This window comes from Aquarana catesbeiana, linkage group LG04 (genome assembly GCF_042186555.1).
Source record: "Aquarana catesbeiana isolate 2022-GZ linkage group LG04, ASM4218655v1, whole genome shotgun sequence".
Classification (NCBI taxonomy): domain Eukaryota; kingdom Metazoa; phylum Chordata; class Amphibia; order Anura; family Ranidae; genus Aquarana; species Aquarana catesbeiana.
In genome coordinates, this window is record NC_133327.1 from 442587120 (window position 1) to 442599323 (window position 12204).

Here is a 12204-nt window from a genome sequence, read left to right on the forward strand (position 1 = left end):
CCTTACAGTCTGGCTTTCGCTCGCAGCACTCCACAGAAACTGCCTTACTAAAACTCAATAACTGCTAAAACCAACAGCCAGTACTCCATACTCCTACTACTTGACCTCTCTGCGGCCTTTGATACTGTTGACCACCCGCTCCTTCTCAATAAACTACATTCCCTTGGCTTCCGAGATTCTGCTCTATCCTGGTTCTCTGCCTATCTATCACAGCGCTCCTTCAGTGTCACCTACAACTCTGGCTCCTCCTCTCCATTGCCCCTTTCTGTGGGGGTCCCTCAAGGCTCTGTTCTTGGACCCCTTCTCTTCTCTATCTACACCTCCTCCCTTGGTCACTTGATAACTGCCCACGGCATCCTATACCCCTTATACAAAGATGACACCCAAATCTATCGGTCTACTCCTCACCTCACTCCTTCAGTCTCCTCTCACATTACTAACTTACTAACTGACATATCAGCATGGATGTTGCACCACTTCCTTAAACTAAATCTCTCTAAAACTGAGCTATTAATTATTCCCCCATGCCTGTGCCCCCCTCCACGACTTTTCCATCAAAATCAACAATGCAACTATCAGTCTCTCCCCTCACGCCAGGGTACTAGGTGTAATCCTAGACTCTGACTTGTCATTTCAGCCTCAAGTCCAATCATTGTCAAAAGTTTGTAGAATTCACCTCCGTAGCATCTCTAAAATTCACCCCTTTTTAACAAATGAAACCACCAAGCTCCTCATTCACTCCCTGGTTATCTCTCGCCTTGACTATTGCAACTACCTTCTCATTGGCCTGCCTTTCCATAGGCTATCCCCTCTTCAGTCTGTCGTGAATGCTGTTGCCAGACTTATACACCTTACCAACTGCTCAGTGTCTGCCAACCCTCTCCTCCAATCCCTACACTGGCTTCCAATCACCCAGCAAATTAAATTCAAAATACTAACCACAGCATACAAAGCCATTCAGAACTCTGCCCCGAGCTACATCACCAATCTTGTCTCCAAATATCACCCAAATTGTCCTCTCCGCTCTTCTTAGGACCTCCTACTCTCAAGCTCTCTCATCCCCTCCTCCCATGCTCGTCTTCAGGATTTTTACAGAGCCTCTCCCATCCTCTGGAATTCGCTACCTCAACCTGCCCGGCAATCCCCTACTCTTGCTACCTTCAGGCGATCCCTGAAAACTCATCTCTTCAGGGACGCCTATCACATCTCCAACTAATTTTTTACCACTTTCATCTGCTCATTCCCCACAGTTACAACCTTTTGTATCACCTGCCCTACCCTATTAGATTGTAAGCTCTTCTGAGCAGGGCCGTCTTAATCCTTTTGCATTTTATTGTATTGTAACTGTATTGTCCTCATTTTAAAACGCTGCGTAAACTGTTGACGCCATATAAATCCTGTAGAATAATAATACTAAATTCCTTGAACTATCTACTTTCCAAAAAGGGCTCATATGGGGAGTCCTGGCATTTTAGGGCCTCAAGAAATGAGAGAGGCCATCAGTACATCAGAACTGATCAATTTAAGTATACATGCAATAGTTTGTGGTATAGAGTCCTATTTTCCTATAGACTAAATATAATACATTGATTTGGGTTATTTTTACCAAAGAAAGTAGCAGAATACATTTTGGCCTAAATGTATGTAGAAAGGTTATTTGCAAAATTATAACAAGAGTTTCAGGAATTTTTTTTTTATTTAGCAAAAAATAAAAGACACTGTTGGGATTAAATGCCACCAAAAGGAAGCCCTCTCAAAAAATGCTAAAAATGTAATTTGGGTACAGTGTTGTATGACTAATTGTTACTGTGCTGAAATCTGAAAATTTGGGTAGGAAGGGGGTGAAAGTGTCTGGTATTGAGGTGGTTAAATAATTTTTCTCTTCAGTTTTCACAAATGAAAAAGATGGATTTGATAGTCTTAACAATAATTTTAATGAGGTCTTACTGAAGGTGCCACTGTGGTTACCTGAAAAACAGGTACAAAAGAGACCAGAAAAACTTAATGTAAACAAATCACCCAGTCCAGATGGCTTACACCTGTGAGGCCTTGGGGAATTTAGTGCAGTTATAGCCAAGCTGCTATTACTTGAGATGTATACCAGGAAACTAAAGACCAGTCAGCCTAACATCATCAATAGTATGTAATGCATTTGAGTTAACTCTATACAGAAATGTACCTTTTCATAAGGGTATCATAAGTGACCACCAGCATGAAGTTATGAAAGAACGCTTGTGACAGACGGCCTGGAACCCTGCCTGGGTGCCTCCTGCCCAACAAACCCTTCCAGCAGACTGATAGCTAATACCAGCCCTTTACTCCAAGCATCATACACCGACAAAATGTTCAGGTAAAAACCACAGTACTGACTTTGTTGAACATAAATACAGGTTTTTATACACTTCAAAACAATAGTGCAGTCACCACATGAACAATAAAAACAAATATTACACATTGGGTAAGCATCGCACAATGGTTAGGTAATAAGGTAAAGTTAATAAATTTATATAGTGATCTTGCACAAAAAATATCATAAATATCACTGTAATAAAGATTGTTATAAAATACCCAATAAATAAATCACTAAAAAAAAAGAATAACTCCACGTGGAGTAAATAGTGAATATGGTATACAATGTGCAAAAAAATTACAACAAAATTGTCCAAAATTATGCAAGTGAATAAATATAATTGTGCAAAATTGCAATGAAGTGTCCAAGAAATTTCTGAAATTACGTGAAGTAATAATCCATCACAGAAATAAAAATGATTTAAAATGAATAAATACAAAAAATATAAATAAATAGAGGCTAAAAGTCCTCTAAATTGGTGAATAAGGTGTTAAAACTTCTGCCGTCTTCACAGATTGCTGGATCCAATAGGGCTGATGTTGGATGAATATAAACACTTAAAAATGTCCATGTATGTTCCTAGGTGTTTTGTGAATGGCCTCTTAGTGCTAAAGTCTCCCAAAACTCTCACCTTAATTATGGAAGTAAATTGCATCCATAATGATCAAGGATCTCCACTGCAATCTATGGGCACTTCTTTAGGGTATATGCACTGTGTCTGGGCTCTCAGGTATTCCTCCAACAGACCAGGTGATCCGCTCAAATACCCCAATTTATTCAGAGAAAATACCACTCCTCATATGTGAGGGTTGACTCTTCAGGTGGGGGCTTTTTGTTTTTCCACTACCGTGGGGTTCCTTAGTTTATCCTACCTCTATATAGGGAGATGGGCTTTTAGATTTACTTCGCTTTAAGGTTGATGATCCAACAGGACGTGAAAGGGCATCTATCAACTGCAGATGATCTCTAGATCATAAGAATGACGCATTCTAACGAATGAGGTAAGTAAATGCCTGATGCCTCTGTGTGTCTCCTGACCTCCAAGATGGATGGATCCGACAGCTCCCGGCTCAGCGTCCCCACACCGCTCTCTCTGGACTGTGACTCCACACTGAAAGTGTACTCCACAAGGGACAAGGCATTTCCCTGTTTTGCCTTGTGACATGAAAGAGATCCACTGCTCCCTGTAATCGGGAGCAGTGATCGCTGTTATGTCAGTGGTAGCCTATCCTCCCTACAGTTAGAACACCTCCCTAGGACACACTTAACCCCTTGATTACCCCCTAGTGTTTAACCCCTTCCCTGCCAGTGTCATTTACAGTTATCAGTGCATTTTTATAGCACTGATCGCTGTATAAATGACAATGGTCCCAAAAGTGTCCGATGTGTCCGCCATAATGTTGCAGTCACGATATTTAAAAAAAAATATAAATTTTTATATATATATATATATATATATATATATATATATATATAATAAAAATGCCATACATCTATCCCCTATTTTGTAGACGCTATAACTTTTGTGCAAAAAAATCATTATACGCTTATTGCAAATTTTTTTTTTTTACCAAAAATATGTAGCTCTTTTTTGTTTATAGCACAAAAAATAAAAACCGCAGAGGTGATCAAATACCACCAAAAGAAAGCTCTATCTAAAAAAAAAGATGTCCATTTAGTTTGGTGACAACGTCGCACGACCGTGCAATTGGCAGTTAAAGCGACGCAGTGCCGAATCGCAAAAAATTGCTCTGGTCAGGAAGGGGGTAAAATCTTCCTGGGCCGATGTGGTTAAAATAGAAATTAAAGGCAAAACATGTTTGTATAGATATAAAACATTAAAAACACCTTTTTTCCCCCCGTGATCACATTCCCTCTGTTCTCAGCTGCATAAGAGTTGGGTGGAAGAGAAGCAGCAGGACACTGAGCTTCCCGGTGACAGGCTGTGTGTGGGGGGGTGTCAGGACATGTCTGATTATTGGAGGAAAGCACACTGAGTTCCCAGCATAGCTAGAGAACTGACCACAGGGTGCTCTCCTGCTTAATGTTGTCAGTTTTTCATAGGAAAGCAAGGGGACTAGCAGGAACACCAGGGATTTCACACAAAGGAAGCAATACAAAGAGAACAGGACACTTTCTCATACAAGTACATGGTACAGCAAGCACGTATCAGGAATACGAAATGTTGGGGTAACAAACTCTTTAACAGTAAACCTGTAACGCCTTAATAAACAATGACATGCTAATACTTGCAGTGCCGCTCTAAGCCAAAAAGAAAGTGTATATAGTCCCGCTGGTACTCAGGAATGGTGTGCTGGTGACAAATATCACCATCCAGTAATGTATTGCATACTTGAAAAAAAATTACTGCTCAACCCTATCCAGTCTGTGGTTAACAAATAATAGCTGGCCTCAGCCTTGCACCACTCCACACGCCATGTCCTCTGACATGTTTCGCCCAACCCACCGGTTTACTCATAAAGGTGAATGGCAGAGGCAGAATGGAAGAACTTATGCATCACTGGCCGTGAAAATGAGAAGGTGAACATGTGCAATGACTAAGGGGATGAGGTGAATAAATGAGAAATAGGGGAAATACATCGAAAACTGAAAGGAAAGCTGACAATATGTGACAAGTAAGATAAAAAATAAAGCGTGAGTGTTGGGGAATAATGCTGAAAATTATTGGAAAATGTGAAATAAGGTTTAAAAATGAAAGAAGTGAAAAATCTTTTAGTGAGAATAGAGAATACAAATTAATAGATGATCATAAAGAAATGTAATGTAGTGATGACTGGAAAAACAAAATTGATGAGTAATGAGTAAACTAATAAAAATATGCTGTATGGTCAAAATGAGAAGAAGTGTGTATGATTTTTGGTTGTTGTAAAGCAATGTGTAAAAGTAAGGTCTTTTGAAAAAAAAAAAAAAAAAATGAATAAAAATAGGATGAAAAAGAAAAATAATTTTTTAATGAAATTTAAAAGACAAATAAAAGTGATCGTGAACTACTGAAAATTGAATTGCAATCTCCAATAAACAACATTTGCAGCTTGATCATCCTGTTCAAGGAACATCATGAAGGGTGGCAGAAAGGAAGTCCTAAACATATTCCAGGAAAACAACAAAAATACCTATAATGGACAGAACATGCCTTCATATCTACTGTAAGATATATTATATATATATATCATAAATTAAAGTCTATACCATAGTTTGTAGATGATATAAATTTTGCGCAAATCAATCAATATACGCTTATTGGGATTTTTTATGAAAGACATGTGGCTGAATACATTCTGGTACAACATTTATGACAAAATTTGAGCTTAAGTTTGCTAAGTTTTTATAACAAAAAGTAAAAAAAAGGATGTTTTTTTTTTCAAAATGTTCGTTTTTTTCATTTATATCGCAAAAAATAAAAATCACAGTGGTGATCAACTACCACCAAAAGAAAGCTCTATTTGTGTGAAAAAAAGTTAAACAATTTTGTTTGAGTACAGCGTTGCATGGCTGCGCAATTATCAGTTAACCTAGCGCAGTGTCAGATAGCAAAAAATGCTCTGGTCAGGAAGGGAGTAAAACCTTCCGGAGGTCAAGTGGTTAATTTCAGCTCCCACCAGCCCCTCCTTAAATACTTACCTGGGCCTGAACTCGATCCAGTGCTGTATCCATCTGAAGCAGCGCTGCACTTCTTTCTCATCTTTCACAGGAGACTTAGCAGCAGCGGGAGCCATTGGGGAGAAGCAGTGCTAGATTGGTGAATCTATGCAGGACAGGGCCAGGGATCAGCTCTGTAAAGTAACAAGAGCTGCCTTTTTTTTTTTGCCCTAACTGGAAGGAGAAAATGATCTTTGCCTGGAGATACACTTTTAGAAATGATAATGAAAACAACACGTATGTAATAAATGAGATTACTTTTCAGTTTATTCCAACTGACAAAAAGTATATTTTTGTTATATTTGAGATACTTATCAGTCTCTTTTGTTCATTTATAATAAAACATAAGCACGGTTGATGCATTAATTTGCTTTCATTATCTGTTCAATCCATTTGATAAAGCGAGACACCCGTACGTATACACCTGGCTTCATGGGCTGAGCACAGCCAAGACCCCACGAGGTTACTCCTTGTAAAACATACTTTTCCCCATCAAAACAAGACAAAGGTCCTCCACTGTCACCCTGTAAGAAAGAAAAAATACTTGCAATTTATGTAAACATTTAGATGTAAAAATTGTTTCTATGAAGAAGTGTGACCTCTCTTTCTTGTCATGCAGGAGCTTTTCCAGTCCCTTCCCCAATTGTTTGGGCTTTGGAGGGTCGAGAAGATGCAGCTACAAAATGCACAAATCTGGCATTTGGGTGAAACCAAAACAAACAATGCTTCTGTCTAAATCAGTGGTTCTCAACCTTTCTAGTGCTGTGACCCCTTGATAAAATTTCCCAAGTTGTGGGGACCCCTAAGAGTAAAATTATTTTTGTAGCATGGGTTGTCAGCACCCAAGGCAAGACAAGTAATTTGCGCCCCTAACCCATTTAGCGCTCCCTGAGTCCCTTCCACTCGTACAGTATTAAAACCCTTATGGTACATTTTAGCATGTACCACTTCTTTCTCTTTGTTCTCCTTTCTTTCCCTTTTATCTCTCTCTATCCTTATTTCTTGTTTTTTTTTCCCCCCCATCCCGCTCTCTAACTGTCTTTCTTGTTCTTTCTCCTATTCTTCCTCCCCCTCTTTTCCTCTCCCTTCCATGTATTATCTATTTTTATTCCTTCTCTTGGAGGGGTGGGGGGAATGGGAAGAGTGGCAGTGCTGGGGGAAGTTTTGATCAACCGACTTAGGTGTTCTTGATAAAGGTCATCCGCTGATCTGAGAACCATGGTGGGGACTTTTAATGGCAACTATAATCACAGGTAGTGTTACTCACTGTGTCTCCTGCTTCACTGTGTCTCCGACTTTGTGGTGTTTCGTAGCAGTGACACCTATGCCAAAATCAGGAGATAGGGTCTCCTCCAGCCCCGCCCACTTCACATTCCTCACCAGTTAGCTGACCTCTGGTCTCTGCCCCCCAGCCATGCCGTGAACTGAATGGATGGGCACGAAGAGGGTGAGTGGGCGGCCACGGGCTGCAAGAATAGCCCAGCCTGGCGGCCACAGGCTCCAGGGACAGCCCTGCTGGGCGGCCGCAAAAAGGCTGGGAGAGTGGTGAGGGCTTCAGGGACAGCCTAGGATTCGGTGACCCCTGGCAAATCATCATTTGACCCCCAGGTTGAGAACCACTGGTCTAAAAATAGTACTTTGTTTAAAAAAAAAAAAAATCTGAGTTTAGTCCACCAAGCAGGGGTTTCTGCTGTTTACCAGGGGCTTTAGCTCTCTTGGTTGTAAATCCAAAAGTTGAAAACACAAGAACTACCGAACTTGTGTACATCCACTGGTGTTTAGTTTGTGAAGTATCTGAATAATTCTGCATGTTGCAAATGATCACTAGGGATTATATGAACTAAAGCTGTGTACAATTCTTCCAATGGTCCTCATTTCAAACCTGTGACATTTTTATGTTCACATGGGTGCTGGATGAAAATGGCACCTACATTGTTTTGGCCAGTGTTCAAGCAGTCCTTTTCCAGCAAGCCCAATGCTATTGAGGTGAATGTCGAACGCTGCTTGCAGTGTTTAGGTTGGTACAATGCAACAAAATGCCATATTAAATTGGAAGTGTATACTAAAACCTCTTAGTTCACAGTACACCTTCCCTACCCAATGTTTGGATGTTGTTTTGTCAGGCACCTATAACTACATATGACAATTTGGGACTTTTTATTGGATTATCTGCATAATTTTCACCAAACTTGATGATTTTTTTAAAATTTAATGTTGTAAGTAATATTTGTTGTAAGTAATTTATGCATACTGTATATGCAACACTGAGATTAATGTTATTTTCCTTTTTTGCTTTTAAAGGAAGGTAAATTACAGTTGTCATTTTGTAAATACGTTACATTGCACCAATTACAGGGCATCCAAAGCTGGCTATATATACCTGTATGGTTCAGTTTTCTCATTCACTCAACGGGCTAAATGAAAAAAAAAAAAAAAAAAAAAAACCTGAACCGATTCCCCCATCCAAACATTAGGGGGGGGGGGGGGAAAATGGGGAATCCGCCTCACTGTGCTATTGTATTCTGACGGCAGGGGTACTACCCTGCTGTAAAAGTACATAGATCAGCCATTGATTGAGTGGACAGTTGAAAAAAGTTGATCGATAGATTGACGTCTGTTCAACTGCAGTGACCACATATGGATTATAATTCCGCCAGTCCCTGCTGAACCATTTGATCTTCAATCCATCTATTGTCACCTTAAAGTGATTCTAAAGCCTTGGTTTAATGCATTCCCTGCAATAAGGTAAAACACCCCATTAATTCCCATCACCCCCAAACACCTACCTGAGCCTGTCAGCGTTCCAGCTTTAGGTCTTCTCTTCCCTGTCTTCCTCTTCTCACATAGACTCGTGCAGCAGCGGGGGAGCCATTGGCTCCCACTGCTGCACTGTGTTTGTCCATAGATGTACACAGCGTGGCTCAGGAGCAAGCTTGCAGGTGTGCCCCCATGGCAAGCGGCTTGCTATGGGGGCACACTGAGAAGAGGAGGAGCCTGGAACATTGGCAGGGGCCCTCAGAAGAGGAGGTTCAGGGCTGATCTGTGGAAAACTATTTCACAAAGCAAGTAGATTTTATGAAAAAAAAAAAAAAAAAAAAAAAAAAGGGGGCCATTTACAATTACTTTACCTGAGCAAAGGTTAGATTATCTTACCTGACAACTGTCAATTCCTCCATGGATGTTGCCAGCACACAGCTCCCTGCTTGTCACTTTGTTATTAAGGTATTCCGGGCTGTTACATACTTTATTTTCAATGACAGGGAAACCAGCTTCTTTAAGCACTCCTGCTTTACCAGTGCCTGGAATAAATTACAAATTTGTTAGCAGACTTGCTAAAACAATTTAAACCATACAGGTCCAAAACACCATTTACCCGAGTTTCATGCCAACATCATGCATACAATGCCCTGTCTAACACTAGGTCCACACCTATGCATTTTTAGTGCGTTTTGCAGAAATGCACTAAAGTCCATTTAACATAGTTTCCTATGGTACTGGTTCACATTGTGTTTTTCAGCTGATGCATTTTTGGAAAAGGGTCAGGGACTTTTTTCCCGCAGCAGATTGCATTTTGCGTGTAATAGACTTCAATGGACCCACACTAAAAACGCAAGTGTTGCGTTTTTGCATGCATTTTTTTTTTTTCTCCATAACAAACTGTAAATAGCTGGTTAAGGAGTAGGCCGGGAAGCAATGCATTATGCACAGAGTTTAGGGTTGGATTTTGAGGGAAACCCCCACGCCAAATGTAAAAGAAAATTGCATGCGATCCCCCAAAATCCATACCAAACCCTTATCCAAGTACGCAGCCTGTCAGGTCAGGAAAGGGGGGGCGAGTGAGTGCCCCCCCCCCATTCCTGAACCATACAAGGCTACATGCCCTCCACATGGGGGGTGCTTTGGGCAGGGGGTGCTCTGCCCCCCAAGGCAGCTTGTCCCTATGTTGATGGGGACAAGGGCCTCTTCCCCACAACCCCGGCCGGTGGTTGTGGGAATCTGTGAGCAGGGGACTGGAATCTGGAAGCCCCCCCATGTGAATGAGTATGTGGTACATAGCACCTCTACTCATTCACAAAAAAAAAAAAAAAATGAATATAATATATATATATATATATATATATATAGGCAGTTTTTGACAGGTCCTTTTTTTCAAACAACAATGTCCCGTAGATCCATCATCAAGCACTGCCCCAAAGCACCCCCCCCTGTTGAGGGCATGTGTTCAGGAGGGAGGCGCTCGCTTGTCCCCTTCCTTTCCTGACCTGCTTGGCTGAATGCTCGGATAAGGGTCTGGTATGGATTTTGGGGGGGACCCCATGACAATTTTTTTACATTTTAGCATGGGGTTCCCCTCAAAATCCATACCAGACACAAAGGGCTTGGTAAGGTTGGGGGGACCCCATACCGTTTTTTTTCTCAATGCATCAACCGCAGCTGTATGCATGTGAACCTAGGGTAAAAGAGTATACATAAAGTGTAACCGCGCTATGTGTGACCTTATAAATATCTCTAAAACAAAAATCCCAAAATTTCATATAATTAAAATTTTAAATTCTATAATCAAGGTATCGTGGACTCAAAAATTCATCAATAGAACATCAGTAAATGGATAAATAAACATACATGTGCAAAAATATGTAACAAATATTGTGACATTGGGGGATGTCTAGCTCAGTGATAGATGCGTGTGAGTTCACAGCCAACAGGAACTAAGGTTTAAGGGCATGGTAGCCCACTTTTATTAAAAGTAACATAAAGATGAAAGTTCACACACATGTTTGGTTTCCCACACAGGGGTTCTTCTCCCAAAGACATGAAAAATGCCAATCCACCTGGCTCTTAAGGCTCGCTCAGCCTTGGGCGCAGTTCCTTGCTGCACAGGCCCACTCCTGGCCTTTAGGAAGGGGCTCTCCTGACACTCCAGGCTTCCACACTCCTCCAAGACTCACGATCCCCTCGACTCTCTCTTCCAGTTGTCTCAGCTATGGTCTCCCCAACTCTCTCAGTCCACTGACCTGGAACATCTTCCACATGGAATACTGTCTCAAGGATGTTGCCTGGGTTCTTAAACGGTAGCACACCTCCTTCCTGTCTGCAGCAACTGCTCCAACACCAACTCCTTTCCCACACACACTGAGCTATGCTCAGCTCTGCCTTATAACGAGTGTGTGCACCTGGACACACACACTCAACCTGCAGAGCTTCTGGAAAACCTGGACACATGACTGAAGACTCCATCCCTCCCAATGCTCTTTGAAGTCTTCAAGTTTCCAGCCCCAATCCAGAGACTTACAAAATCCAGAGAAAACTTAAAGCATAGTTTTCTCTTCTCACCGATCTTTTACTGGAACTTCTCAAATTGCTTCTTTGAGAGTCCTGTGTCCATTTTACACACATTTTCACTAAGACAGGGGCTCTCACTCTCACAATATATATACATGTGCCGATTCAAATATCAAATTCATAAAGTCCACGCAGAACTGAAAGAATTCTTACTGTCCAAAAAAATCAAAGTTCATATCAAGTGTGTATGTGCAGTTCATAAATGGTGTGTTTTAACCAAACCTGCTGTGGTGCAAAAGAAATGTTCCAAAGTACCATCCATACTCTTCTGTAACCACAAAGCACCACGTGACTGTTCCCTCAGCACACAACATAAAAAAATAAGATTGTACTAGATTCAAAAGATGGTAATGTCACACTGTTCAATCACACACACAAACTATCCAGCCTGGTGAAAAATCCTCCCCAGCATATTACAGGTTAATCTTTATCGTCCAGTTCCACCATCATCTCTCATACATGTATAAAGGCGGGAAGAGAAGTGCCCATAGTGCAAAATGCTTCAAATTTATTCAATATCCATGAGTAATGCACTTACAATAGATGAGTGTCAGTCCGACACCAAGGAATCAACGCTTAATCTCTGTAAGCACTGTTGGCCCCATCCGTGTCTCTGAGCCACGTACAGACAGGCTGTGCGGGATGATGTTACAATTATGTCCACTCGCAGCTCAGAGACACTCAGTGCTCCAACAGTGGGAGGATCTTAAAGGGGCATTATTAAATAAAACCATGCATGTGTAAAGCAAAAGGGTGGCTGGGGTCGGGAATGTGCTACACAAAATGTAAAAGGATTAAAGTGGTTGTAATGTCAGAAGGTTTTTCATCTTAATGCAGTCTATGCATTGAGA

The 12204-nt window shown here is 41.1% G+C and overlaps 1 protein-coding gene across 1 annotated transcript in view; it reads right to left on the minus strand.

Annotated features, from left to right (window-relative positions):
* Positions 1-5300: 5300 nt before the first annotated feature.
* The window catches only part of LOC141140366 (plasminogen-like), a 198208-nt gene continuing 191304 nt past the window's right edge, over positions 5301-12204 (minus strand). Inside the window, exons 18-19 of the mRNA XM_073627454.1 lie at positions 9164-9309; positions 5301-6534 (exon numbers count right to left, since the gene is read on the minus strand). Coding sequence (XP_073483555.1) covers positions 6373-6534; positions 9164-9309 — 308 coding nt within the window. The 3' untranslated portion in view covers positions 5301-6372. The remainder of the gene's footprint in view (positions 6535-9163; positions 9310-12204) is intronic.